The sequence below is a fragment of the Zeus faber genome, assembly GCF_960531495.2.
Source record: "Zeus faber genome assembly, chromosome: 15".
NCBI lineage: Eukaryota > Metazoa > Chordata > Actinopteri > Zeiformes > Zeidae > Zeus > Zeus faber.
In genome coordinates, this window is record NC_137194.1 from 24,486,078 (window position 1) to 24,511,803 (window position 25,726).

A 25,726-nucleotide genomic window follows, 5' to 3' on the forward strand; every position below is an offset into this window, starting at 1 on the left:
GATAATAAACAACTACATCTTGTCTTCATTTTTACTCAGGACCCAAGATGTGTCGCTATCTCTGCACTGGACAACACGCAGGGATGAAATTAGTATCGACCTTCTCGTCTGAATCTCGGGGAGCACAAAATGTTCCAAAAAAGCTGAAGTTTCCCATTAAAGTGTGTAGCCTGCAACACCTGCAACTTAATGCCTCATTCTACACATGCAAACATAATAAACGTAGCTTGGCAACCCGCCCCCTACCCCCTGCCCCAGTATTTTTCTTCAGCTGATCTGCCGCAATCAACCTGTATGATGGAAAGACGGATCAGAGCAGACCAGGCAGGAAGCTTCTGTCTCGGTTTTACAGACTACACAGGGGCAACAGCGGTAATTAGTCAGTGGTTGTTGTTTTCTGGCATTTAAAAGGCAACTGACCTCTGGAGGAAGAAAGCCCCCATTTCTACTTATTACAGAGCGCTGGGACTGTCGCATACATAACAAATGAATGCATCAGATATCATCTGGATCGTTTGGAATAGCTCCGTCCCTGCACGCCGTCGCATGCAAACAATGGTGTACAAAAGAATTTTCGCTCCAATGAACTTTAAAGTTTGAAAAGATTTCTGACGGCATTTCATCCACCTGGAGAGAATATGATCGGTGTATGTTTGGCGTGTCTGTGTGTGAGTGAGTGAGTGTGTGTGTGTGTGTGTGTGTGTGTGTGTGTGTGTGTGTGTGTGTGTGTGTGTGTGTGTGTGTGTGTGTGTGTGTGTGTGTGTGTGTGTGTGTGTGTGTGTGCGTGAATTGCACTGCTGCCTCACAGCAAGACGGTCCTGGGTTCGATTCCCGCCTGGGGCGCTGTTGGCACCGTGCTCCGGCGGGTTATCTCCCAAATAGGAGCCTTTCTGTGTGGAGTTTGCATGTTCTCCCCGTGCTCACATGGGGTTTCCTCCACCTCACGTCAGTAAGGACCCCCACCAAAAACATGCACCCATCATTGTCTGACCAGCAATGGACACTTATCACCTGGTCCCCGGGCGCGTCTACGTATGCTGCCCGCTGTGCCCCCGGAGGAAGGATAACCCAGGATGGGTCAAAAGCAGAGAATCCATTTCACCGGCCACCATCAAAAAGCATGTGCATGTGTGTGTGTGTGCAAGCATAGTGTGGTGTGTTGTGTGATAAATAAAGACTGTTTCTTCTTCTTTCTTTTTTCTCCTCACGTCAGATTTGCCCCAAACGAAAGCTGTTTGTTTCAGGGTTAATGATGCGGGCTGGTGTGAAGGCAATAAAGTCAACGTTCCATTGATAATCCATTCAACACCTTTATTTGGTAACACCACCTTAGTTTCAGAATAATTGTCGCCGTCGATACAAATAACCCCATTCAATTTAAACGTAGAAATTGAGCATTTAAGATGGACAAATAATGGGAGTACCACTCATTGACATTAATGGCTGCTGAAGATGACATTTTGATAACCAAACATATGCAAATATGGGTTTTCCGTCTCCTTTCTAAATGTCAATTGCAGTGAAGGCAAAAGAGATGGGTGAGTAATATATATAAGAGGATAATAAGGAGGGAATGTGGTCGGACACGTTAATTTCATGATACGCTGCAATTCCCCAGCAACAGCCAGGATTCTGCTCAGCGCTGCAAGTTGATTTCCATTGACTCTCACTCTACACCCTACTACCCTAGAAAGATAACGCACATAGCCATTCGTTTTGACTTTGTTTTATGCGTTTAACCTTGTTCCTCATCAACCCCAATCAAAAATGAAACCATGTCTGGTGTCCTTGTCTTTCTCTTTTGGCTGGAGTTCATGTACCGGCTAAATTCCTTCTCACACACATTTGATTTATCGCTTCTAATGTTACTCTGCTCTTTGTTTTTCATCTTACTTGCCTTTGGATTCATGTTCATATTATCTGAAGACGCAAGTAGCTCTCACTTCACCTCAAAACTCCATATTAAACAGATGCTCTCCCAGCGCGCAAAGTCCTGAAAAATATTTTGCAAAGAAATATCGTCCCTCCCAGTCATGAAGTTATATTTTTCAGGACTGTTTTTTATTTTTTAATTTCTCAGAAATTGACTCAAACTGCAGCTCAGAAAAATAAAACTATCAACCAATCCAACCTATACCCAAGGGTATAGGCTGGATTTGCAAGTTGCAAGGAATACAATTGAAATAATAATAAAAACAACAATGACTAAGTATCGGGCAGCAAATAAAATATTTATTCTTTGGTTGCTTGTACATATCTATCTGATATCTATCAGAATTGTGTAGTAGTTATTTTCTTGTGGATAAACAATGTTCTAAACCTCTCTTTTCCAACATTGAGTATGAAAGTGGGGTTACCTTGTTCATACCTCTCACTGAATAATGTTTCTAACACACACACGCCCACACACACCCACGCACATGCAGTACACATGTTCATGTACATATGTCAGTATTGGCCACCTCATCTCCGCTGGACCAAAGCTGCTTCTACACACACTGCAATAGCAATACAGCAATATTGACTAATCGGGATGGATAGGGACGTTCGTTTCTGGATTGACCCAACATTGACTCATTTTGAGTTGATAGATGATAGTATACACACACACACACACACACACACACACACACACACACACACAACACACACCTGCCACGTGTTACCGTTCACTGTTTCTCCAAAGAAAACAAGTAAAAACAGTGTGTGTTTATCTTAGGTGTATTTTATTCCTAATTGAATGAAACAACTCCCCCACACTGAGGGTCTCATAAATGGACGAGCGAGCACACTCACTCAAACACACACACACACACACAAAATTAATGAAGTAATAATAATTATATAACATTAATATGATATTAATGATATTATGATGATATTATATATATAACATATACTGTTTCTTATATTAATTGCATTGTATATTGTATATATATATATATATATATATATATATATATATATATATATATATATATATATATAATATATATATAATTTTAATTATCATTATCATTATTATTATTATTATTATTATTAATAATAATAATAATAATAATAATAATAATAATAATAATAATAATAATAATAATAATAATAATAATAATAATAATAATCTTTATTTATATAGCACATTTCATACATATATTCGTTGGGGGCAGCAGCTGGTTTTTTAACCAAAACACTGTTGGAATTATTACAGATACATAAATCTTTTTCAAACTCAAGTTGAGCGGGTATAGATTTTATAATTTAAAGTGTTAGTGTGTGTGTGTGTGTGTGTGTGTGTGTGTGTGTGTCTGCTATGTCTATGATAAAAAATATGCTCATGACTGGATCAAGTCGTTCTTAAATACCACCTCAAAGTAAAAATAATATAAAGGATTATTATTATTATTATTATTATTATTATTATTATTACTACTATTATTATTCGGAACCTGTTTATTTTCGATATGCAAGGTTGAGCAAGTCGCACCACAGTGACAGCAAACACTGAATGGACGTGCGTCACCCAGAAGGTGGATGGAGGGATGGAGCACGCCTCCTTGCCGCTCCAACCATTTAAAAACGCCGCAGCCTCATCCATCCGCACACGGTTCCTCCTCTCTCCTCCCTTTTACGCACGAGCTTCTCTCCTCTCCGCGTCGTGCGCGGGTGAAAATAACCATCCCTGCTCAACACTATAACCCTCACCGACACCTGTCTCCTGCTCCAGGTGCACGGAAAGCCATGGATCTGAACGTCACGCTGTCCATGCGCGACTTGGAGAGCCTGGGCGCGTTGCTGGCGCAGAAGGTTCTCCTCGTGGGGAATGGAAGCGGCGCACCGAACGGATCCGTCCCCGCGCAGCGGGGAAAGGAGGAGGACCTGGAGGTGAACACGGATATTTACTCCAAGGTGGTGGTCACCGTCATCTACGTCGCGCTGTTCGCCGTGGGCTGCCTGGGCAACTCCATCACCATCTCCACCCTGCTGACCAAGAAGTCCCTGCAGAACCTGCAGAGCACCGTGCACTACCACCTGGCCAGCCTAGCCGTGTCCGACCTGCTCATCCTGGTGCTCTCCATGCCCATCGAGCTCTACAACTTCATCTGGTTCCACCACCCGTGGGTGTTCGGGGACGCCGTGTGCCGCGGGTACTACTTCCTCCGGGACAGCTGCTCGTACGCCACGGCGCTCAACATCTGCAGCCTGAGCGTGGAGCGCTACATGGCCATCTGCCACCCCTTCAAAGCCAAGAGCGTCATGTCCCGCAGCCGCACCAAGAAGTTGCTCAGCACCATGTGGGCCGCGTCCTTCGCGCTCGGCGCGCCCATGCTCTTCATCATGGGCCAGGTGACCATCAACGGGGAGAAGATCTGCACCACCATCGACTCCCCGGTCACCATGAAGACAGTGCTGCAGGTGGGTGCGGAGTGAAACTATGTGGAACTGTGAAAATGACGTCATCGTCAACAGGGCTGCGGTGCCATTTGTCCCCCGTGCGTAAAACCCGTTATTCCAGGGCTATTCATCTGCTGTACACATTATATCTATACACATCCTTACAACTTGTTTAGCAGTTTAGGGTTCCTACAAATCAACATTATTATTATTTTTTGTTAAAAAGTGTGCACAAACACACACAAGAATAGCCGTTATGTTTGTTATTGTGTTTAAATGACCCAACCGGGTATTTGTCACATTAATCTAACTAGGAACTACATACATTTTGTAACTTTGCCAACGTACCAATATGTTTCACACTTGGTCCTGTGTTTACTTACCAAATAACACATGCCTATCTGCCCGACTTTTAAAAACAATGATGTAGTAGAAACTGAGTGAGCAAATTGAGATTGGTTGAGAAGGCAGTGGGTGGGATTAACAGCGAAAATTGTCTTTTTTTTTAAATTGCAGATATTTCTTTTTGAACCCAAGGTCCAACTTTTGCAGCGTGTTTGTTTTCTTTCAATTTATTCCTCACCTTCTGTCTTGATCAAAATTCCACATTTTGCCCCCGGGCCACCAGTTTAATAGTCCTGCCTCGAGGCTTATACACACAATTGTCATCCGTCATATCTCCAAAATGGTCACATTTTTGTGCAATGATTCTGAGTGAACCAAGTCTTCTCACACACATACAGCATACACACACATGCGCACACACACATTTATACACCAAACTACTGTATGTTGCATCCACCGTGACCAATGGCTTGTTCAGTCATCAATTCACAGCACACATTTTATTTTTCCGGCACTAAGGATATTTTTAGAGTAGATATGCTTTAACAAAAGATTGTTCTTGAACCTGTCTGTTCATTTTGGATTGTTCAGATTATTGACTTGCCTCTACTAAAGATGACCAAGCTTTAGTTTTCAGCAGTGTAGATCCAGCCCTGTTTTTTTGTTGGTGAAGGCAGGGTAAATAGAATAGGGAGGCTTTTGTCCAACAAAAAGCCCCATTGATCCCCCTGTGCCCTTAATTATCTCAAAGACAAATGGCATTGCTCCGTATAGGCCATGCAAACGAGGGGTCTCTTTGGCTTTCATGGTTAAAATTAACGGCGGCAGGTTTGACAGGTTTTGTGTGTGTGCAATCCTGCGTGTGTGGGTGGATTTGAAAATATGTGCATATCTACCACTTCCCATTTATAAGGCACTTTAAGTGAAAAGCTCTCCAGGTGGAACCCTACTGCTTTGAACACACATGGAGGTTGTTGCTGTGAAGACAGCGGAACGACTCTTTTTGGAGGGGGTAGGGCACTGTTGTTTTGTCAGCGCGGGCTAAAGAGGGCTCCGGAAATCGTTGGGTAAAGCATAAACGAAGGCAATTTTAATACAAAAGTGATGTGAATATACAAAGACACAGGCCTCCCGCGCGTCAAAGATCGGAAATTGTAGTTCCTGAGAAACCTTCAAATGCAACCTTCAAAGGATTGCGATGATGCTCCATTTCGGAACGACAGACGACCCCTTTTAAGAAACCTTTGAAAAGTTCCCTGAAGTGTCTTTGCTTTCAATGAACAGCCAGTGAAAGGTCACGCCCTCTCCTCATGCCCTGCAGGAAAACATGTCGCAATTCAGTCACCTTGGCTACATTGCCAAACATACACCATCAGTCATATGATGTTGGAAGTGTTTTTCCACAGTAAAAAGCCACCCCACCAAAATCATTCACCTCTGCAATCCACAACGCAGGGACAGAGAGAGGAAAGTTCAGTGTTTCTGTTTTGAAGGTGCACATGGGCGTTCTCACAGGGACAGTGGCGCTTAGTGCAGTGGTGACCCCCGGCACAGAGTTTTTTTTCCCCTAGTCCGTCTGCTTCTCCACCTGCCTGGGACCAGGAGCGCCCCACTGGTAATTTCATCCGCATCCGCGCTCCTCTGGGTGTGTTGTTTGCTTGTAACATTAAGTGGTTTCCCGCATCCGGGCTTCTGGAGGAGTAGAGCTTTCCTGACCCCCAGCTGCGGATTTTGATGTGATGTTATGTCCACAATGTGTTGCAAAAATGACAGGAGCGCGATTCATTCGCTCGAGGAGCGCCCGGCACCGCTCTGGAGCCTGGGGAGCTGCGGAGCAAAAGAATGCGTCCTGGGACGTCCTGGGTCCGAGCCGAAGCGAGTAGACGAGGAGATAAGCCCCGAAATGACCGAGATTGTGTGCACCACCGCAAAGTCCTGAAGTGCCTGCACAAAGTTGCCAAACTAATAACAATAGCATCTATATTACTTAGAGACACGAGTGTCTCCCAATGTTTCAAACCAAAACCACAATAAAACTGGAGCAATCTAAACAGGCGGGACATGTTTGCTTCCATGAAATCGAGCTCTCGAGTGGGAAAGAGAGAGTCGCGCAGGATCAACAGTCCTGCTCTGTCTGGGGGTTCGGCTCTCTTTTTTTTCAGGGTGAATTTTTTTTCTCAAGCAAATGCCCACGACATTAACTTAAAGACATGAACAGAACATGAGAGGTTGTGAAATCCACATGAGGCGAGGGGGAACCGACCCATATTAGGGAAGGCGGTTGAAGGTCCTTCTGAGATCTTTGCGAGGCGGAGGAGGGATCCAGGGGTTAGGGTTAAAGACTCTTAAAGACAAGGCGGGTTTAGCCTCCTGAGCGCAGGGGCACCCTGCGGATGAGGAGAGCCACAACTCTGAGGAGCCACCCCGAGTCGTCACAGAGTAACAGTTCCCAGTGCTGCCCAGTGGCTTTAACCAGTGTTTTTTAATTGTATGCAAGCGGATGGGAAGCCAACCAGGATGAGGAAGGGGAGACGTGAGTTAATTTAGGTGAGTTGGACACCAGTCTGGTGGCATGCGCTGTAGAGGCAGGTTACCCAGTCCAGAGTAGTGGATTGGTCAAGACAGCTTTGATTGGCTTAGAATAATAAATGCGAGATCTGGAGAGAGGCCCTTGAGGGCTTTACAGGCTTTACCCAACATGAACAGGACCTGATCACATCCCATTTCATACCGGATTCTTCCGCCACTCAGTAACTGCTCCATGATCTACTTGTTTTCCAACATCCCATCTAGTGAGCAGTCATTGGAGACGGTTTCTATCTCTGCCACACGGGCATAATTCTTTTACCTCCTGTGTATATGAAGAAGTACAGTATATTATAGCAACTCCGGAACCTCTACGTGTGCTGCTGTTCTAGGGGTGAAATGCTCATATCTCCCACTCGCGGGAGCTTAACAAGTATCTTATCAGGCTCGCTCCCTTTGGGCCACCCTGCTGGGAGCACCAACTCTGCGTCTCCTCCCTCCCTGAACAGAGAGCATTATGGGTTGGACTTGGTGCGAAGCCAAAACAGATCCTTCTTTTTTTGATGGGCCCTGGGTCTCGCAGGCCCACGTAATTACTCAACTCGCTGCGGTTCTTTGAGAGTTTTGCGATTCATTGGACTGCCAATGGCACACACTGCTAGATGTGTGTTGATCTCTCAAGCTACTATCATCTATCAACTCAAAATGAGTCAATGTTGGGTCAATCCCGAAACAAACGTCCCTATCCATCCCGATTGGTCAATATTGCTGTATTGCTATTGCAGTGTTTGTAGAAGCAGCTCTGGTCGAGCGGAGATGAGGTGGCCAATACTGACATATGTAGATGAACATGTGTACTGAGTGTGTGTGTGTGTGTGTGTGTGTGTGTGTGTGTGTGTGTGTGTGTGTGTGTGTGAACATTCTGAACTGAACTTTAAATGTTTATTTTATGTGTCTTTCTTTTTTGTCTGTCACTTTCCCCGGTTCAGTTAGCGTCATTACTGCAGCATTCTCAGAAGGACAAATAAAACCCTGCCTCGCAGCTAATGTCTCTGACCACTCGGCCATTAATGAATGGGAGGCCGAGCTGCTGCTTTTCTGGGTTTTTCTTGAGCCGATTTAGTTTGGTTTTGGCGAGAAAGAGTGTAGGCCTTTCCAGACATGTACAGTCATTTGCAGTCTGTGTGCGTGCGTGTGTGTGTGTGTGTGTGTGTGTGTGTGTGTGTGTGTGTGTGTGTGTGTGTGTGTGTGTGTGTGTGTGTGTGCGTGTGTGTGTGTATGTGTGTGCGCGTATGTGTGTGTGTGTGCACCTGGAACCTTGGGGGACTGGAAGCGGAGGCAGCAAGTGATGGATGAGGCCAACACGGTTTACCGTTGATGCAGACGCTGGATAGACTGTGTGTCACACCAGTTTGGAGGAAGTCTGCCTCAGCAGTTGGAGTCAGGGGCCTCCAAGATAAGATGTAAAGGAGAGAAAACAACTTCCTACTTCTTAACAGGTTTCCATTTGGAGAAACCCAAACCGTTGCCATCTGATATGGAGAGCCTTCTAGTGGAAGCCATCTGGTCCACCAACGCCTCCGCATGGTCACACGACAAGACCCGTTCCATGATGCTAACACCCCAGAAACATCGCTAAGGAAACCCAAGTGCCGTTCCGTGAAGACCAGGTCACCGATCCGAACCTATACGGGCGTTTCCCCGGCATAAACTAAGATTTCCGCTTCCTTCCTCCCTCAAACGAACGGAGGCCGTTTGGTCTTGAAGGATGTTTGAAATATCTCCCTCCACACAGTTCAGGACTCGCGTGACAGCGTTCCGAGGAGGATTACAGCTTTTCACTCCGTCAAAACAGATTCCCAGGATGTGTCTGTTATTATGTCCACCCCCCACCCCCCACCCCCGTATGTGTGCGATCTATTTAGATTTAGTCGTGCTGACTCGAGTTGGAGATTCGGGACTGGAAATGCACAGGACACGAGGACAGACTAGTGGGAGGAAGAGCAGCGCGAGGTCTGGACAAAGGGGGGATGCGTTTGAGTCAAGTGTTTGAATGAGAACGCTGTATTCACGTGGCACCGGCACCCTTCCGTGTGGGCTGCGATGGCGTTGGGTTTAGGGATCTCCATCCGAGCGGCGGCGGAGCACGGGTGTTGTTCTTGACGCATGCAAGGCCACGCCACCGCGTCCGCCAAAAGGGGTGAAAGAAGAGAGGAGGAAGAGAAATCCGCATCCCAACATCAGCTACGGGAGAAATGGAGGTTGAAAGAAGACGAGGGGCCAGAGGAGGTGTTTTTCTATTGTCAAGAATGCACAAGGCGTTACGGAAGCGGAGAGCTTTATTTTTCTTCCACTTCACTCCTTGATGGAGACAATGACGGACGCAGGGGGCAGGATTTGGAAAGAGTTGCAAGCGTTTGAAAGGTTTACTGTAGAAACACTGTTGCCGTCGCGATTGCGATCTCCCCAAAACGGCGCCGCAGAGATCTGAGAGGGAGGAGGTCAAAGTCTGCATCGAACGCAATTTGTCTAGTCCGTCAGCTTTGAAAAACAAACTGTGATCCAAGATGAATAAAGAAGGGGATTGTTAAAAGGAATTGTCTGATACAGAAGTAAAAAAGCCCCCCCAACACACACCCCATCCCACTCAAAACAAAGTCCACTATTTGTCTGGACACAAAGTTTTCACATTTTCTGATCAATTGCAAATCCAATGCTAAAATAGTTGATAGCAGATCCAACTTCAAAACCAAGATCAATTGATTACATCATCATCATCATCATCATCATCATCATCATCATCATCATCACTACTGCTGCATCATGTGTCTCATTCAATCTCAGTACAAATGCCATCTGTAGCCACCTGTAAAGCAATGAAAACACAATTTATGTGTGAATTATTGTGTGTGTGTGTGTGTGTGTGTGCATGTGTGTGTGTGTGTGTGCGCGTGTGCATTAAACCGGAGCTTCAAACACAAATTCCAGCCGACAAACCCGTATCCGCGCAGCGTTTTCCATACCTGACAGCTCACAGGCGCAGAGTGAGTGTGTTGGCACCGTAAACCTCCACTCTGCTGTGTGACGGGTGGAGGCTGTCGAAGCCGATTTGCACGGGAAGTCGAAGTCGCGCGGAGGCGACAAAAGGGGAAGAGGGTGCAAACCCGTGCGAGCGTGCAAAGCGAGTGGATGATGTGCCTTTGGCCTCTTGCTGCTCTTCCGTGTCACTCTGTTTACAGTGTGTGTGTGTGTGTGTCTGTGTGTGTGTGTGTGTGTGTGTGTGGCTCAGGGGCGGCCACAGCATTTTCTTTGAGGCCAAGCAGAGAGCATGCATGAGGAGACACAATCTACTGTAACAGATTTAGCCAGGCTGTGTATGGAAGTGTATGTTTATCTCGTATCATTTGCAAAAATGTGAAGGCATTCACGAGGTTTGTCATTTACCTGTTTACCAGTTTACTCCAATCTACAGAGTGCATCCCGCAAAACCAATGGGAGACACGTCATTGTTCTTGCGACGCTCTTTCTGTGGTTACAGTGTAGTAAACCGCGCGCTGCAGAACACTGCAATCTCCGTAGCGTTACGCCCAGAACGAGTTGAAGTCAGTTCCTTCAGAAAAAGTGGAGGGAATTCCTTCCAGAATTACACAAGATGTCACTGTCAAGATATCGCAGATTGGTCATGTGCAGGGGTATTTCGACTTAATTTGTCACTCACACGGCGGCGCCCCCGCAGGAATCCCAACATTGGCGGCTTCCGCACACTGCAAAGCGTCCAAAGGTTGGTCAGGTACGATCAAGTTTCATGTGAGAGAGGTGCATATTTATTTATTTGTTTGTTTATTTATGTATCTATTTCTGCATTTATTTATTTGTTTATTCGTTTGTTTATTTATCTTTTTATTTCCGCATTATTTATTTATTTATTAATTTATGTAGCTTCTGCAAGTGGAGTTCAACTTCTCCGCCTGCAATGCCTGCAGCGACAGTTGCATATTTTCAAATGTGTTTGAAAATTTTTGTTTGTGTTTGGAATAAGAGGTTTCCTCTCATTTGAAATGGAGCGTTTAGTTTTTTTTCCTGACTCGAACATGTTTGAGCTGCCATAGCAACTGTAAAAAGCCGAGCAAAAAAAATACTCAGCCTATGTCAACACTTTAGAGGCCGGTGTTCAAGGGCGGTACTTTTACAAAAGATTGAGAAAAGTGTACAGAAGGAGATCTGTATTGTCTGAAAAGGAAGGGATATGAAAGATTTGCCAGCTGTCCAAACAGTGATCACAACCACGCGTGTTGTGCTACGCGAGTAGTTCCCACCCGGAAACTGAATGAATGCAAACTGAAGCAGGCCTACAGCTCCGGTCGTGCTTGCTCCAGTTGCTGTTCCCCGGCACACACCATGTGTGTTGCCGAGCTTTTCGCTAAGCGAGTTGCATTTGCCGCTCATCGTCGAACAGAAATTCTGTGGAGTTACTGTGAACACATCAAACACAAGCCATTTTTGTCGTTGTTTGTGATTTACGGATTGCTAGACAAATATTCACGCGAGGGCAGACTCAGAAGGAGTGTTCGCTCCGACGTAATTGAAAATGAATGGATGGACGGGCTTTCATGGGAAGCATTTACCTGCGCCGGCAGGTATATGCAAAGCAAGTCTTCTGTTTAGAGAAGACTATTTCATTTAAAACATTGATGTATGTGGAAGTTTGTGTTTTAGTCAGTGACACTTTGTCAAAAAATAATATTTTAATGTGCAATGCGTTGATTGACTGACCGGACAATTCGCCTCAAATGAGCGACCTCCAATGGAAGTCAGGGAAACTACAGCAACATTGAGGTGAATTAAATATGCACCTCTGCCTACTGTATCTCTCATGTGCTTACTGATTGTTTAAGATGTAAATGGGATGGAAATCTAATGCATGCACTCCAGTTCTCCTTTGTGTGATTTTTTTATTTTTTTTGTCATTGACATACGAGGAATCAGAGTTTAATCAAAGTGTCAATAGTGAAGTTAGAGAGATTTAATAGTTTTCTTTACAGAAAATGTTCATAATATGTAATATATATAATTATATCATATATAATTTTGTCATTTTACGGACGCTATTAATTTAACACATACTGTAACTCAGCTATTTAATGAGTGTCCATAAAAAGACCATAAAATGTCTTAATTAAACAGACATCTTGAAATTGCAGATATCTTGTCCGTTCGTTGGTTTTCGATCGTCCGTACGATCGAGCGATCTTAATCTCTTCAGATGCCTATTCTCATTTAGAGGAAATTGTATATAGAAGACAGAAAATATTTTGACTGTTTCAACTAAACTGGCTATTTGATAAATGAATCCTATTTAGTAAGTATTCAGTTCCCCGGTTATTTGATAAATCGTTCTAACCCTCGCTCGGGGTGCGCCTCATTCCATACTACGGCAAAATCACCGCATTCATCGCATTTTAGCGCCTCTTACGCGCTCTAATCGCTCTGCAGCAATATGGCCGCTTGAAGCATTCCCGGCAAAAAGAAGTTAGACAATAATTGGAACATCGGCAGCGGCCGAAGGTTGGGGTGCGAAAGGGTGCAGAACGTCTTGAAGCTCGGGAAGGCTTGTCTCCAGTAATTGCCTGTTTCAGCCTATCGTGGTTCAAATGGGCTGTTTTGTGTGTGTGTGTGTGTGTGTGTGTGTGTGTGTGTGTGTGTGTGTGTGTGTGTGTGTGTGTGTGTGTGTGTGTGTGGGTGTGGGTGTGTGCGTTTGGACACGCACATGCACAGTGCTGGTGTGCGGCGTGCTTTTGTTGGTGTGCACATGTCAAACATGTGAAAATGGAACAAGATACGATCCAAGCTGTAATGCCAGCACCGAGGACGACGTATGGCTTTTATTTTATTGCCGTTATATTGTGAAAGCAGACAATGCCCTCATGCGGAAGGGCTGCCGCTGTCAGCATTCTGTTTTACTGTTATGGACACTACTTAGGAGCGATTGGCCAGATTTTGACAGAGGATTGAATTTATGCCAAAAATAATGCTGTTATTTTTTGAGGGAGAGGTGCAATTGGTGAAACCAATCAATGCCAGGGATGACATCATCCGCTTCCATGTGCTAGTTTTTTTTCAGGCTTTGCTTTAGTTGAAAAGGTCATTAAATCCCTCCACATAATATGTTATTATATAGTATGTTGAATTTTATTTTTTTTTATTTTATTTTTATTTTTTTGCATGTTGCATTGCTGTCATAATACTGAATACTGAAAATACTGAACACTGAAGTTTATCTCACGTGGCATTTATCTCAACATTGTTACACATTTATCTCGAAAGCCACTTTGGAAGGACAAACCTAACGATGCTTGGCCGCCGGATATCGCTCCAAGACGAGGCTCAACGATGGTATCAGAGAAAACACAAAAATCCAAGTTGAACGCCAGAGTGACTCCAGACTTCCGGATCATTTAGAAGATTTGTTCTCTACGAACAAATAATTTCCTTCTTGCATAACTATTAGTAAACAAAAGATTATTGACTTGATTTTTGCAACATTTTTGGACATAGAAATATGGAAAATGTCTCCGGTAGAGAACATTTTTTTTTTAGTATGATAATCATCTGGTATGTAATAGAAGGCTCTATGTTCATACTGTAAGGAGGAAAACAGGGATGGGAGCGGTGCCGTGCTATTCACCCACCGCTCTCAAATGTACGTCTCGAGGATAAACATCAGCCAAAATAATGCAGAAATTTTGGCGGATCACTATCGCAAAGCGTCTTGCTAATTTTTGTTTGCCGCGAACCGCTGCCCTTTGCGGCTGCCTTTCTGCAGTCGCCTCACGTTCGCGGCACAGCCTCTGGCTTTTGGATCCATGTCTGAAATCTCCAAGAGCAGTGAGCCATATAAATATTTATTATTTTAATCTTTGTTCCAGAGAAAGAGAGGAGCGCAGTTTTTTTTACTGTTTAATGGTTAACTGAAAAAAATGTGTATATTGGAAATTTGTCATCTCTATTAAAAATACTGTGACTGTGTGTATCTCAGACTCCGTGTGTTTATAATGTTGATAGTGACTCAGCACCAGACAGACAGGGCTTTTCTCACTCAGACACAAATCAAATAAAATATTAATTCCACGTTGATGCTGGCAAAGACGATCTAATCCACTTGTCACATCCGCTATGAGTAAAACCTTAGTTAAGAGGTTGGAGTGGGGTGGAGCTGATAGTGCGCATTTCTCCGTTCGATCCTCCTTGTTAATCCTCCGTTTAGTTTGTCACACCCAGCAAGCGCCTAATGAGACACACGGGACGGCGACGGATGTCAGCGCGCAGCCGGAAAAAAGAAAGGCCAACTCCAGTGCTTAAAAGCGCTGGAAAATGTAAAAAAAAAAAAAAAAACGAAAAAAAACAAAAAACTCTGGATGTTTGTTTTGTTTTTGTTTTTTCGTCAGACTGCCCTCTCTCTCTCTCTCTCTCTCTATCTCTCTCCCCGATTGTCTCATTAAAAGCAATGTAGGCAGATGCTGTGCGCACAAAACGCAGCCAGATTAGCCCATACGCCGCCACACAAAACAAACGAGCGCAGACAGCTGACTTGACCTGGCCGGGCCTCTGACAGCGGGGACTTTGATTACGGCGATAATAATGATGATGCCGTTGCTGGTGGGTGGAGATGATGACGGAGCGGCACTTTGTATTCATCCAGTCCTCCGCAACCTTACGCCCATTCTGCTCCGCTCACTCGTTCATCACATCAACACCCGCCAACCCCCCCGCACCACCACCACCCGACCACCATCCCCCGCTCCTCGCTCCACTCATTACGTGTGAAACGCTTCGGTTTCTGCCAGGGACCCAGAGGGGGGATTGGTTCTTAATCTGCCGTCAGAGGTGCCACGAACGGCAGATTCAAAACGGCCTGTTATGTATTCCACTGAAACCTCGCACCTCATTTCATGGTTTGTGTTGTAATCGGTGGATTTTACAAACGGAGGGGAAAAAAACAAAAAAACATTGAAACAGCCAAAACGGAAGGTAAAACACCGAACGGCGAATGGATATACCTCGTCTTTGGGTGCGACAGAACAGCCAAAGAGATGCCACTGACTTTCTTTTCATCAGCGTGAAGTGTAATTATAAACAACGAGATAATCAATATTGATTTCACCAGAATAAAATCACATGGAGGCAGGCGACCCCTTCCATCCACTGTACGTCGTCGGTCGGTCTACGCCCCCCCCCAGCGCCAGCCCAGGGCACCGAAAACTCAAGGGTTTCTGAACGTCATCCACGCCCGACTGTATTCCTTTTTGACTGTTTGATGCGACTGCATTTCTGACAAACGCTTTGACTCGCTTCGAAGTGACCTTCTTGGGCTTCTGGGCTCCACTGCCCGTCCGGTTTTCAGGACACACCGGCACTCAGTGTGAAATGTAGGAGTGAAGAGCTCGAATCAACCCGTTGGATTGAAGAGTCGAGCCCGACAGGTGGAGGCAGGGGAGGTGGAGGGAGCGCGGCAATGCGCGGCAAAGCAAGTGGAGCAGGAGGGATTGGCTGACAAAAAAGGCTGATGCATAAGGGGCGCTAAACCGCGTTGCGCCGTCAAGTTGTCTGACAGAACTGTAGCTCAACAAGCTATGATGTCATGGATAATTATCCCTTTGTTTTTCCATGATCAGTTGTGTACTATACCGTAGATCAGTTGATAAATCCAGGACAGATGAATTCAGAACATTTGGTACCCTCGCACAGTGGTTGGTTCTCAACATGGGGTCCGGGGACCCCCCAAGGGTCCTTCATGATTGCCGGTTGCCGAAACAATCACTAGTCAAAATTGACCATTGTAAGGGGGTCTGGTGGCTAATACGTTTAAAATCTAGGGTCCTTGATATAAAAGAAGATGGGAATCTGAGATACGTGAGATATAGATGATGTATGAGGACGATGACTGATATACAAAGCGTGTATTTCAGATTTGTGGGGCGTGCTGTGTACGAAAGGTTTGATCGGTTCACTGGGATGCCGTCAGCCTCAACAAAAGCAGTTTCCAACCGTTTTCTGGCTCGCAGCCCACTTGCAAATCTCAAAAATAATTATGCCCAGTTTTGAAGAAAAATACGACAAAATGAGTTCTCAAAATTCGTATATAAAAAACACCATTGAACTTTATGTTTTTGCAATGATTCACACGCCCACTTGCGGTAGCGTTGCGCACCACTAGGGGGTCAATTGAAAATTGCTGCTTTACACGTTCCTATGTATTTGTTATTTTCATGACCAAAACCAGTAAATGGAATATGGAGAAAATGGAGCCCTTTCATTTAATCCCAATTACAATATAACCTATAGTGGGGTATATTTAATGTTTTGATCATGATCCATCATTTAAATAAGCAGAGGTCAATAGTAATATACACTATATATGAAAAACATCACACTAGCTGTCAGTCGGGGGACATTATTTTAAGGGATTTCAAATTGAACAATTTTCTAATTGAACTGTCTTTTTTTATGGTGAAAGGTAGATCATAATCACTTTAATAATCATCACTACAAAGTTCACTCTATTTCAGTGTGTGCGAGTGTGTGTCCATTTCTTGTGCCCAGCAGGGTTACTATCTAATATCCTGATCCCGGCATCTTCAGCCTCCAATCCTAATTATCCACATTAGAGTTTAGTAAGCCCCTGGCTTGGCATTTCATAATTAAGAACTTTTTTTCTTGAGATTTTTTTTTTTCTTTACCCGACTCCAGCTGTGGTTTGGCTTTGCTGTTTAAGTTCTGTTCTCCCTTTTCACTTCCAATCACTCATCACCCCGCCGGCAGAGAGAGAGAGTCAGCCACATGGTTCATTAGAACCATTAACATTTTTCAATCGTGATCATTAAAAAAAAAAAAAAAAGATTAGTAAAGGAAAAGTTATATTTGTTGGAGTGCGTGTGTGTGTGTGTGTGTGTGTGTGTGTGTGTGTGTGAGTGTGTACTAGTGGAGGCTTAGTACCTGTACTGTATATTTTAATTACATACAGTGTTACCACCAGTCTCATTATTGCAGGCTTTCACTGAATAAAACGCCAAAAGGCAGAAATGTACAGCAGCAGAATGACATGGAAAGTGTTTGTTTTGACACCGTTTTTAACACTCCTGAATGAAAAACCAATGCAAACCAATTAACATTGAATCTGTAAATTGTCAGTGGGGCAGATTTGTGCATAAATTAATAATTCGGAAAAATAATTTCAAAGCTATTTTTGCCATAACAAGCTGATATTGTGGCTTGAATAGGGAAACCCATTCTTTTTCTAGGACATATGCACTCTTTGATGAATCCCAAATTTGTTTTATGCATGCGTTATTGGAGATGTTGTTTACACGGTTGACATATATGTTGATAAAGGAGTCCCTATAACGCATCCAGGCAGAGTTTATAGGCTCATTTTTTATTTTCCCCTGATCATTAATGGGTGCATTTTCACCAATATTTATAGCATGGACCCCGTCTTTTGACAATACAGTGTTATTATAGGCTACATTCGGTTGTAGTAATGTGTAATGTTGCTTGAAGGTTTACTGAGGATAACCATTCCCCAATTTGATTTGGTGACCCAATGAAAAATCTCCTGTGAACCACCAGCAGGCCAGGACCCTGCCTTTAAGAAACCCAGCTCCCACGTTCCTCCCACCGCCTCCTCCTGAAAACTTCTCCTCTCCTTCCACCCAAACAGGTGAACGCGTTCCTGTCCTTCGTGGTTCCCATGGTGGCCATCTCGGCACTGAACGGGATCATAGCCAATCAGCTGCTGCGGATGTTCCGGGAGGCGGAGCAGGACAACAGGGTGTGCATCGTGGGGGGTAACCCCACCACGCTCAACGTCACCGTGGAACCCAACCGCGCCCAGTCGCTGCGGCACGGGGTGCTGGTTCTGAGTAAGTGGCTCCCAGTCCCAAACTTCCATCAGTGGCTAATCAGTGGCTTATGGGAGCTAGGGTGAGGTAATATATTTTTTATTTCTGGAACTTATTTATGGATAGATGAGCTTGTGTTTACCCGTTGACAAAGGCTTGCATATTATTAAACACAAATTGTATTTCATTTGGTCTTACCCCTAAAATGGATAAAACATCAACAAACAGCAAACAAACCTGGAATGACGACAAAGCATAAGTCTAAGCTTTGGGGGCCAAGTAAGGCGAATAATTTCGCTTAAAAACGCACCCATCGGCAGCACTTTGCAGAGCATCAAAAACGCTCGGAAGCGGAACCCACGGATCATGATAGCATAACGTGAGCCTCGCTCGGTCAAAAAAATAAATAAAACAGTTTGACATAATTACAAGCCATTAATCCCTTTTACGCATCGATCCAGCTTTGCCCTTATTACCCAACTATGTCACCATATTGCCGATTGAACACACGTTTAATTGGATTAGCGTGGACCCCCACTACCAAGCTCCCACCCCCCCCTCTCTTTCACTCTCTCTCTCTTTGGGACAAATGATGAAGTTGCTCAGAACTCCGGGTCGTAGCCGTTCCTCACTCCCGTCGAGGCCCGTCGCCACGAGCCACCAGGGACGCCGCTGCACTTTGGTGGCAATGCATTTGGCCCCGGTGATGCACGGCAGTTTGAATAAATCAGAGGAGGGGGTTGGGGGGGCGGTGATGGTGTCGCTGTTATGATTTTTTCTTCGAATCATATTCCGTCGCCGATCGCTGCCCTTATTACCGAGATGTAGAGGCGTAATAAGCCGCTGCGTAACTCGACTCTAATTCTCTATTCATCAATTCTATTCCCCGAATGGATCGCACAAGTGACCGGGAATGAGGCGCGTATTGATGTATCTAGCGCTCTATCTCTCTCTCTCTCTCTCGCTCTCTCTCTCTCTCTGTCTCCCCCTCACATGATCCCAGCCCTCCTTCCGTCCCCTTCACTCAGCTTTTAAACCGTCAATCCACGTCCCTGTCGAGCTGCACTCCAACTAAAACAGTTAGCGGAGTCGGTGGAGGGCCCTGACAGTTTCAGCCGAGCTCTTGTGGACAAATCGCTAAGCTCCTGTGTGGGGGTGTGTGTGTTTGTGCATGTGTGCGTGCGTGCGTGCGTGCGTGTGTGCAAGTGTGTGTGTGTGCGTGTGTGTGTGTGTGTGCTTGCGCACGTCTGTGCGTACTCGCACCATGGCAGTGTGCCGTTGGACCGAGTGACAGTGACAGATTGCAGCGGGCAGGGAGCTGAGGAGAGAGCGGCCTCGCTGCCAAATAGACTCCAGCCACATGAGATCCTCCGCCGCCACCAGGATGATGGACTGCTGCCTCTTCACACACACACACACACACACACACACACACACACACACACACACACACACACACACACACACACACACACACACACACATACACAAACACACACACACACACACCCTCACACACAGTTACATACATCCGTGGAGTGGCTCTCGCCTGGATTCGGAGCTTTGTGTCAGATCTGTGATTCCCAGAGATAAGAGGCCCCCGGGGGCCCGCAAGGGAGGAGGGGAGAGTGCGATGGAGGGGAGGAAGAGGTCAACACGCGTCTGAAACACAAGAAGCGTCCGTTAGATCATATTGTGTAACTGCCTCATTGTGAAACGACATGTGCTTCTTTTCCAGTCAAGTACCAGGCCTGTGTCGGCCACGGCAAACTACTCAGTGGCCGAAAAATTTGAGCAAAGCAACTTTTTGCGATAATTTCCTCTACATGTTAAGCCCTACGCGTCAGGCGGGGTAGGGGTCGACTATTTCGTTCTCTAAAAAAAGACATGATGACAACAGGATGTAAATGCAGGACAAATCATCCACAAATCATTATCAACATGTCATGTACTTCCCTTGACCTCCCTTGAAATATTTGACTTGGAAACAGGGCACACAAAAAAAAAACAACACGCCGTCAGCTCCGCTTTCCATGATGTCAAACCGGGGGGGGGTTATCCTCTTGTGCACACAGAAGGGCGACCTCTGAACTTTTGCCAGCTGCGCTATAGCGTTTTTGCTCCCACATACCGTCCAACTTCCTCCAGCAGCCCCAGTAGCTGGCCCCGTCCGTGCGAAGGGGAAGCTTAGTCTGTAATCCTCAATTCAAACGTATAGACTTTAACCCTCCTTCTAATAAGATCAGGAGATCGTCTTTGGGAACGTCACGTTGACCAGGCCGGCGCCTTCCGTTTCAAAGAAGAAGTTTGCCGAGCAGTCTCCCGGCTTCATTGAATGCGAGCCCACGTCAGTGTAGGAGATTATTTTGGGCCGACACCAGCGTACAAACCACTTGGTAAACAGCCGCCGATGTCGTCGCCGTCGCAGGCGTCGAGACGGGACGTGCGCACGAGGAGATGTGCCCAAACTTCGCCAAAATGTACCTCTGCAGGTCGGTATGCGACAGGTAGACCAGGTTTTCTAAAGTCGGCGATCAATAAAGAACAATCAGGCGCCACCGTCGGTTTGTAAGAGGATGAGACCTGTCGAAGTAATGCGGGAGGAGGGGGGGGGGGGGCGGAAGTTGGGTTTAGTGACAACATCGCATCGAAGGCGACGTGGGAGGTGAGCCGGGACAAAACACGGGATCACAATGCCCCCCTGCCCGCCGCCACATCCGGCAAAGTGTGTCCAATCGTTTAAGTGGCACTCGTCACAAATACAGCAGCGCAACGGTCCCAGAGGTGATCAATGCCGTGCATCTGGGCGCCACTCACCCAGACAAAGGAGACTGGTGAGTAGACATGGGGGGGTGGGGGGTGGGGGTGGAGGAGTGACGAAACACAAAGGAGAGAGAAGAGAAGAAAAGCGCCTTGAATTAGAGGATGGGAGAGGATGAACGTAGGCCGTGGGAAGAGGCGCTGCACAATGTCGGCAGAGCTGCCGAGGTTATCTTAGTAAAATGAACCATCGATTTGGGGCCTTTCTCATCCCAGCGTTCGGCTGAGCACGGATGAGTTGTTTTGTTTTGACTGGGGGGATTTGTCCACATGGGTTCAAGTGGCAGCAACTGGAATTATAGGAGTTAAGCAAGCTCAGTCGAAAAGATTAAAGTGGTAATCCATACGTTTATTTATTAAAAAAAAAAACATATTTGTCCCATATTTGTTATTTTTCCCATATCTATTTAGCTGGTGGCCATCCAATGTATTTTCCATTTTGCACGCGCTCCTCCACATGCTGTTCTCACTGCTGGTGGCGGGGTCCGCCTTTCTCAGCAAGAACACAAAGATCTGGCACGCAAAGGTGAAAGGCAGCCGCTCTGGGCATTGTGACGGCCGCCCTTCCGCTCAGAGCGTGGATGACATGCGCGATCGGACGGTCATATCGGTACCTAGAACGCGGGAAGAGGGGTTCTGAGCAGGACAGCACGGCAGGAAATCCCCCCGCGCGAGTCAGAGCGCTCTGGAGCGCGTGCTCACACTTTTAAGACAGAGCGGAGAGGATTTGAGTGCACGCGAGGACGGGGTTTTCCAGTTGGAGCACCGGAAATCTGCATGCCGGCAGAAGAAATAGTGCTGTTGAATAAAATGCCACCGCTCTTGATATTTGCAAGATATTTCCAAACTGCATCGAGTGTCAATCCGTTGTCTTCAAGAATGTGCTTGAGTGAGGACCATCTAAATGATCACATTTTTATGACTTTTCATGAAGGGTGAGTTCAGCTGCGGTTCATATAAATAACAACAAGCGTACTCAACGGTTTAAATTAAATTAAAATATGTTGTTTTTGTTAAAAATTGGTATCAACTATCCATTTTCCAGACAATAGCTCCCATTTTGGGATTTTTTTGATATACGATTTTGGAAGATTCAAACGATATGTTGAGAAACCTACTTTCGGAATGATCTCCTGGTTCTGCTGGCAGCGACGCTGACACCTATTTTCTGTCAAAGATTTTAGACTTTAAAGAAAACACCTTAAGAAAACCACCTTCGGCGCCCTTACGCCGAACCATATTGTTCTAATTGCTCAAATCTCCCAAAAGCACCACCCTCACACCCACACTCTTGACCCGCTGGGGTTCCTCCATCTTGTCGTTCCTCCACCTTGTCGTTCCTCCATCTTGTCGTTCCAGGAGCGGTGGTCATTGCCTTCGTCGTCTGCTGGCTGCCCTATCACGCCCGACGTCTCATGTTCTGCTACATCTCCGACTGGTCCGAGTGAGTACACCGTCACCCCTCCCACCCCCACCCCCACTGCCCCCACCCCAACACCCATCCCCGCACCCCACACGGCTCGGCTGGGTTCTGCCCGCACTCGATTGGTCCTTCGCTCTGCGGGATGCCGCCGGAGCCGCCGCCGGAGCCGCCGCCAGAGCCGCTGCCAGAGCCGCTGCCAGAGCCGCTGCCAGAGCCGCCACTTTTTGTTCACGTACTGTACACATGAAACCAGCATGCGTACTCACACCCACGCACACACACACACACACACACACACACACACACACACACACACACAAAAAACACATATGTCTACGAGTATTGGCCACAGTCGTCACTGAGTGGGTTATCTGTTAGGCGTGTCTGACAGCCAAGCGGGCGCTGACTCCCAACAGATAGATCGTTCTGGTTCTTCATCTATCACCGCCCTCTTCTCTCTCTTCCTCCTGTCTTCATACCTCTCTTGCTTAAGGACTGACCCCCATCCCGACCCCTAACTGATTTATATACCGTCTCCCAAATTGAATCAAGCCGATACCATTTCGGTAAGTGATTGCTATTTCAGGGAAGTTCCCCCTTCTTCTCCCACGAAGGGAGAGGGAAAAGGGGGATTTTGTTTTGTAGGAAGGAGCGAGGCGCTTGCAGCGGATTCTCAATAAACGAAGCGGGGAAAAAAAGGAGAGAAAATCAGAATTCTGACCGAGAGTCGTGGCGTGCCCGCTGCACCCCTTACATCCAACCCCAATCCACTCATCCTTGAAATATGTCGAGGAGGACTTGAGCGCTTATCCTGGATTTGGCGGGTTCTGTGTCTCTTTCGTTATGATGCCCGGAGCGCAGGCGTTAGGGAGAGATTGGATTTTAATTTGGATTTCCTATATGTGGCTATTGGTAAATCTCTCAAACCCCCCCCCCCCCCCCCCGGTGTGGCCTGCCCGCTGGGGAACTTTTGCATTTTGTGATTCTATTCTCCCTCTTTTGATAGATTTCCCCTCTAAGCGCCGGGGGCCCTACCGACTGTATCTCCGCAATATGAATCAATTTAATGGCGTGAATCAATTTCGGAGCATCATTGGAACACATCTGATCTGTAGGGTTTCGGGAATATTGTCGATATGTGCGTGGGAAGACTACGTGAGAATCTGAACCTACATAGGTCGTTTTTATTGTTATGATTTTTCTTTTATTTACTACAATGACTTTACCATGCCTCTCTGGTGTATATACGTATATACTGTATATATTGCCTATGTTTCACATAACGTATATTATCCACACTCCTGTCAGCGTCTCAACAGCCCATTTCTTGACAAATTACGTTATGTTTGCCCTTCGGGACGGAAGCCGACGGTGGAGGTGTTTAAAGATTGATGTCATGACTACAAGCAGATTGGAGACAGCATTTGCAATATGCTGATAAAGTGGCGAATGTGACTTTTATTGTTTTGGATGTATCTCGACTGTATTTACTCTTCGTTTTTTGCCGCATTACCCTTTATCCTTGTTCATACAAGGTCAACAAAAAGATAAGGAAACACAAAGGGACACACACATATATATATATATATATATATATATATATATATATAAATAAATACATATATATATACTGTGTTTATAGGAGGAGTCTGTTTCTCGCTAAAAATACCAAATACATGATACGTGGTTGGCAGAGACATATTATGTCTCTGTAGGTTAATGAAAAGGTCGGATCTTTCTTGTACACCTGACATGGACGCTACATAGGAGCACACAGGTAAACACACACACGCCCGGAACAGACGATACCTTTGACTTCCCCCACATGCTTGAGCGATTGGCGCCCACTCGTTCCAATCGCGGGAGCCCACAACAGATCGATACGCAGGCTGGCGGTGCGGTTGAGGCGGCGCATGCGGGGCCCCGGGCGTCAGAGCTCATCGATTGTTTTCCCACCTGGTGCACGGCGCGTATGAGTCGTGACCCGCTGGCTTTTTGAAACTCTCTACTACGCCCCAGTGAAGGACTCCTGCAACCGTGCACGTATCTGGGATGCCTTGTTTATACCCCCCCACCACCCCACCCTGTCGCTTCCTGTTGCCTGCAGTCCTTGCCACCTTGTCCCTGCTCACACCATCTCCCCTTTCGAGTTACGTAATGTGTTTATGCGAGTTGGTCGTGTTTATCCTACTGTTCTGCCGGCATTCTCCCTCCATAATCCCCCCCCACACCACATATTTTTTTCTTTGCGCTGCATGTGAAAAATAGAAACCACTTCAGTTTCCATGATCTCACTTACAAACATTGTCACTGCAATCGATCGATAATCGCAATCGCATTCATCTTTTCTGGGGAGATTTCGGGACGGAGTAAGGTCTGTGTCGGCTTATTATTTGCACCGCAGCTCTAATCTCCTCGTGGTGGATGCACCCGTATGGAGACATCAGATCCAATTTAAATCATACACTTGATTTTACTTTTTACTTCACAGTCAGATCTGATTCGCGCTGACTTAAAATGACCGACTGACGACAGCCTCACAACAGTTTCCCATGCAAATCCAGAGCCCAAACGGCAGCGGGGCCTCAAGTGAGCGATGACGAGTAAAGTGATTATGGGTCAGTGTTTACATTCCAACGGGCTTACCATTAATTTGTTCCATGTTCCCTGCAGGCTGGACATACAGTATTTGCTTACACTCCACGCTCAGTATAGACACTGCTGTCCTCTGCATTTTCTCGGCGAAAAAATACAGTTATGGAGCTTTCTCCTCAGCCGCATTAAACCACTTTCAACGAGAGCAATCTGGAGATGCTTGCCGAGTGGTTTGAAGTTTCCTCTATACGTAGTGCATATAATGATTGTGTTCTCAGCTCCTGTACTGTACAGCACTGTACTCACCCCGTTCCATGCACACCGTCATAATGATCCCGAGAGCTGCTGGACTGAATGATTAAGGGTTTTTCATCCACACTCCATCCCTCTCTCACATCTTTTGATGTTCGCCTCCCCGTCGTCTCCGATTCTTTACTGTTTTCCCGACCTTTGTTTTTGTCTCTTCTCCCACAGTGACCTGTACGACTTCTACCACTACTTCTACATGCTGACCAACGTCCTGTTCTACGTGAGCTCGGCCATCAACCCGGTACTTTACAACCTGGTGTCGGCCAACTACCGGCAGATCTTCTTCTCCACGCTGCGCTACTTGTGCCTGCCCTGCCGCCGCAGGCCCAGCAGGCAGCGGCGGGCACTGACGCGCCACTCCATCAGCATCTCCAGCAACCACACCGTCTCCACCAACATCATCAAGGAGACGGCCTACTGA

At 46.0% G+C, this 25,726-nt stretch overlaps 1 protein-coding gene across 1 annotated transcript; it reads left to right on the forward strand.

Annotated features, from left to right (window-relative positions):
- Positions 1-3,735: 3,735 nt before the first annotated feature.
- ntsr1 (neurotensin receptor 1 (high affinity)) lies at positions 3,736-25,726 on the forward strand (the record flags this gene model as incomplete). Its single annotated transcript, XM_080014760.1, has 4 exons — positions 3,736-4,410; positions 17,978-18,179; positions 22,338-22,422; positions 25,471-25,726. The coding sequence occupies 4 exons, from the start codon at positions 3,736-3,738 to the stop codon at positions 25,724-25,726; spliced, it is 1,218 nt and encodes a 405-aa protein (XP_079870886.1).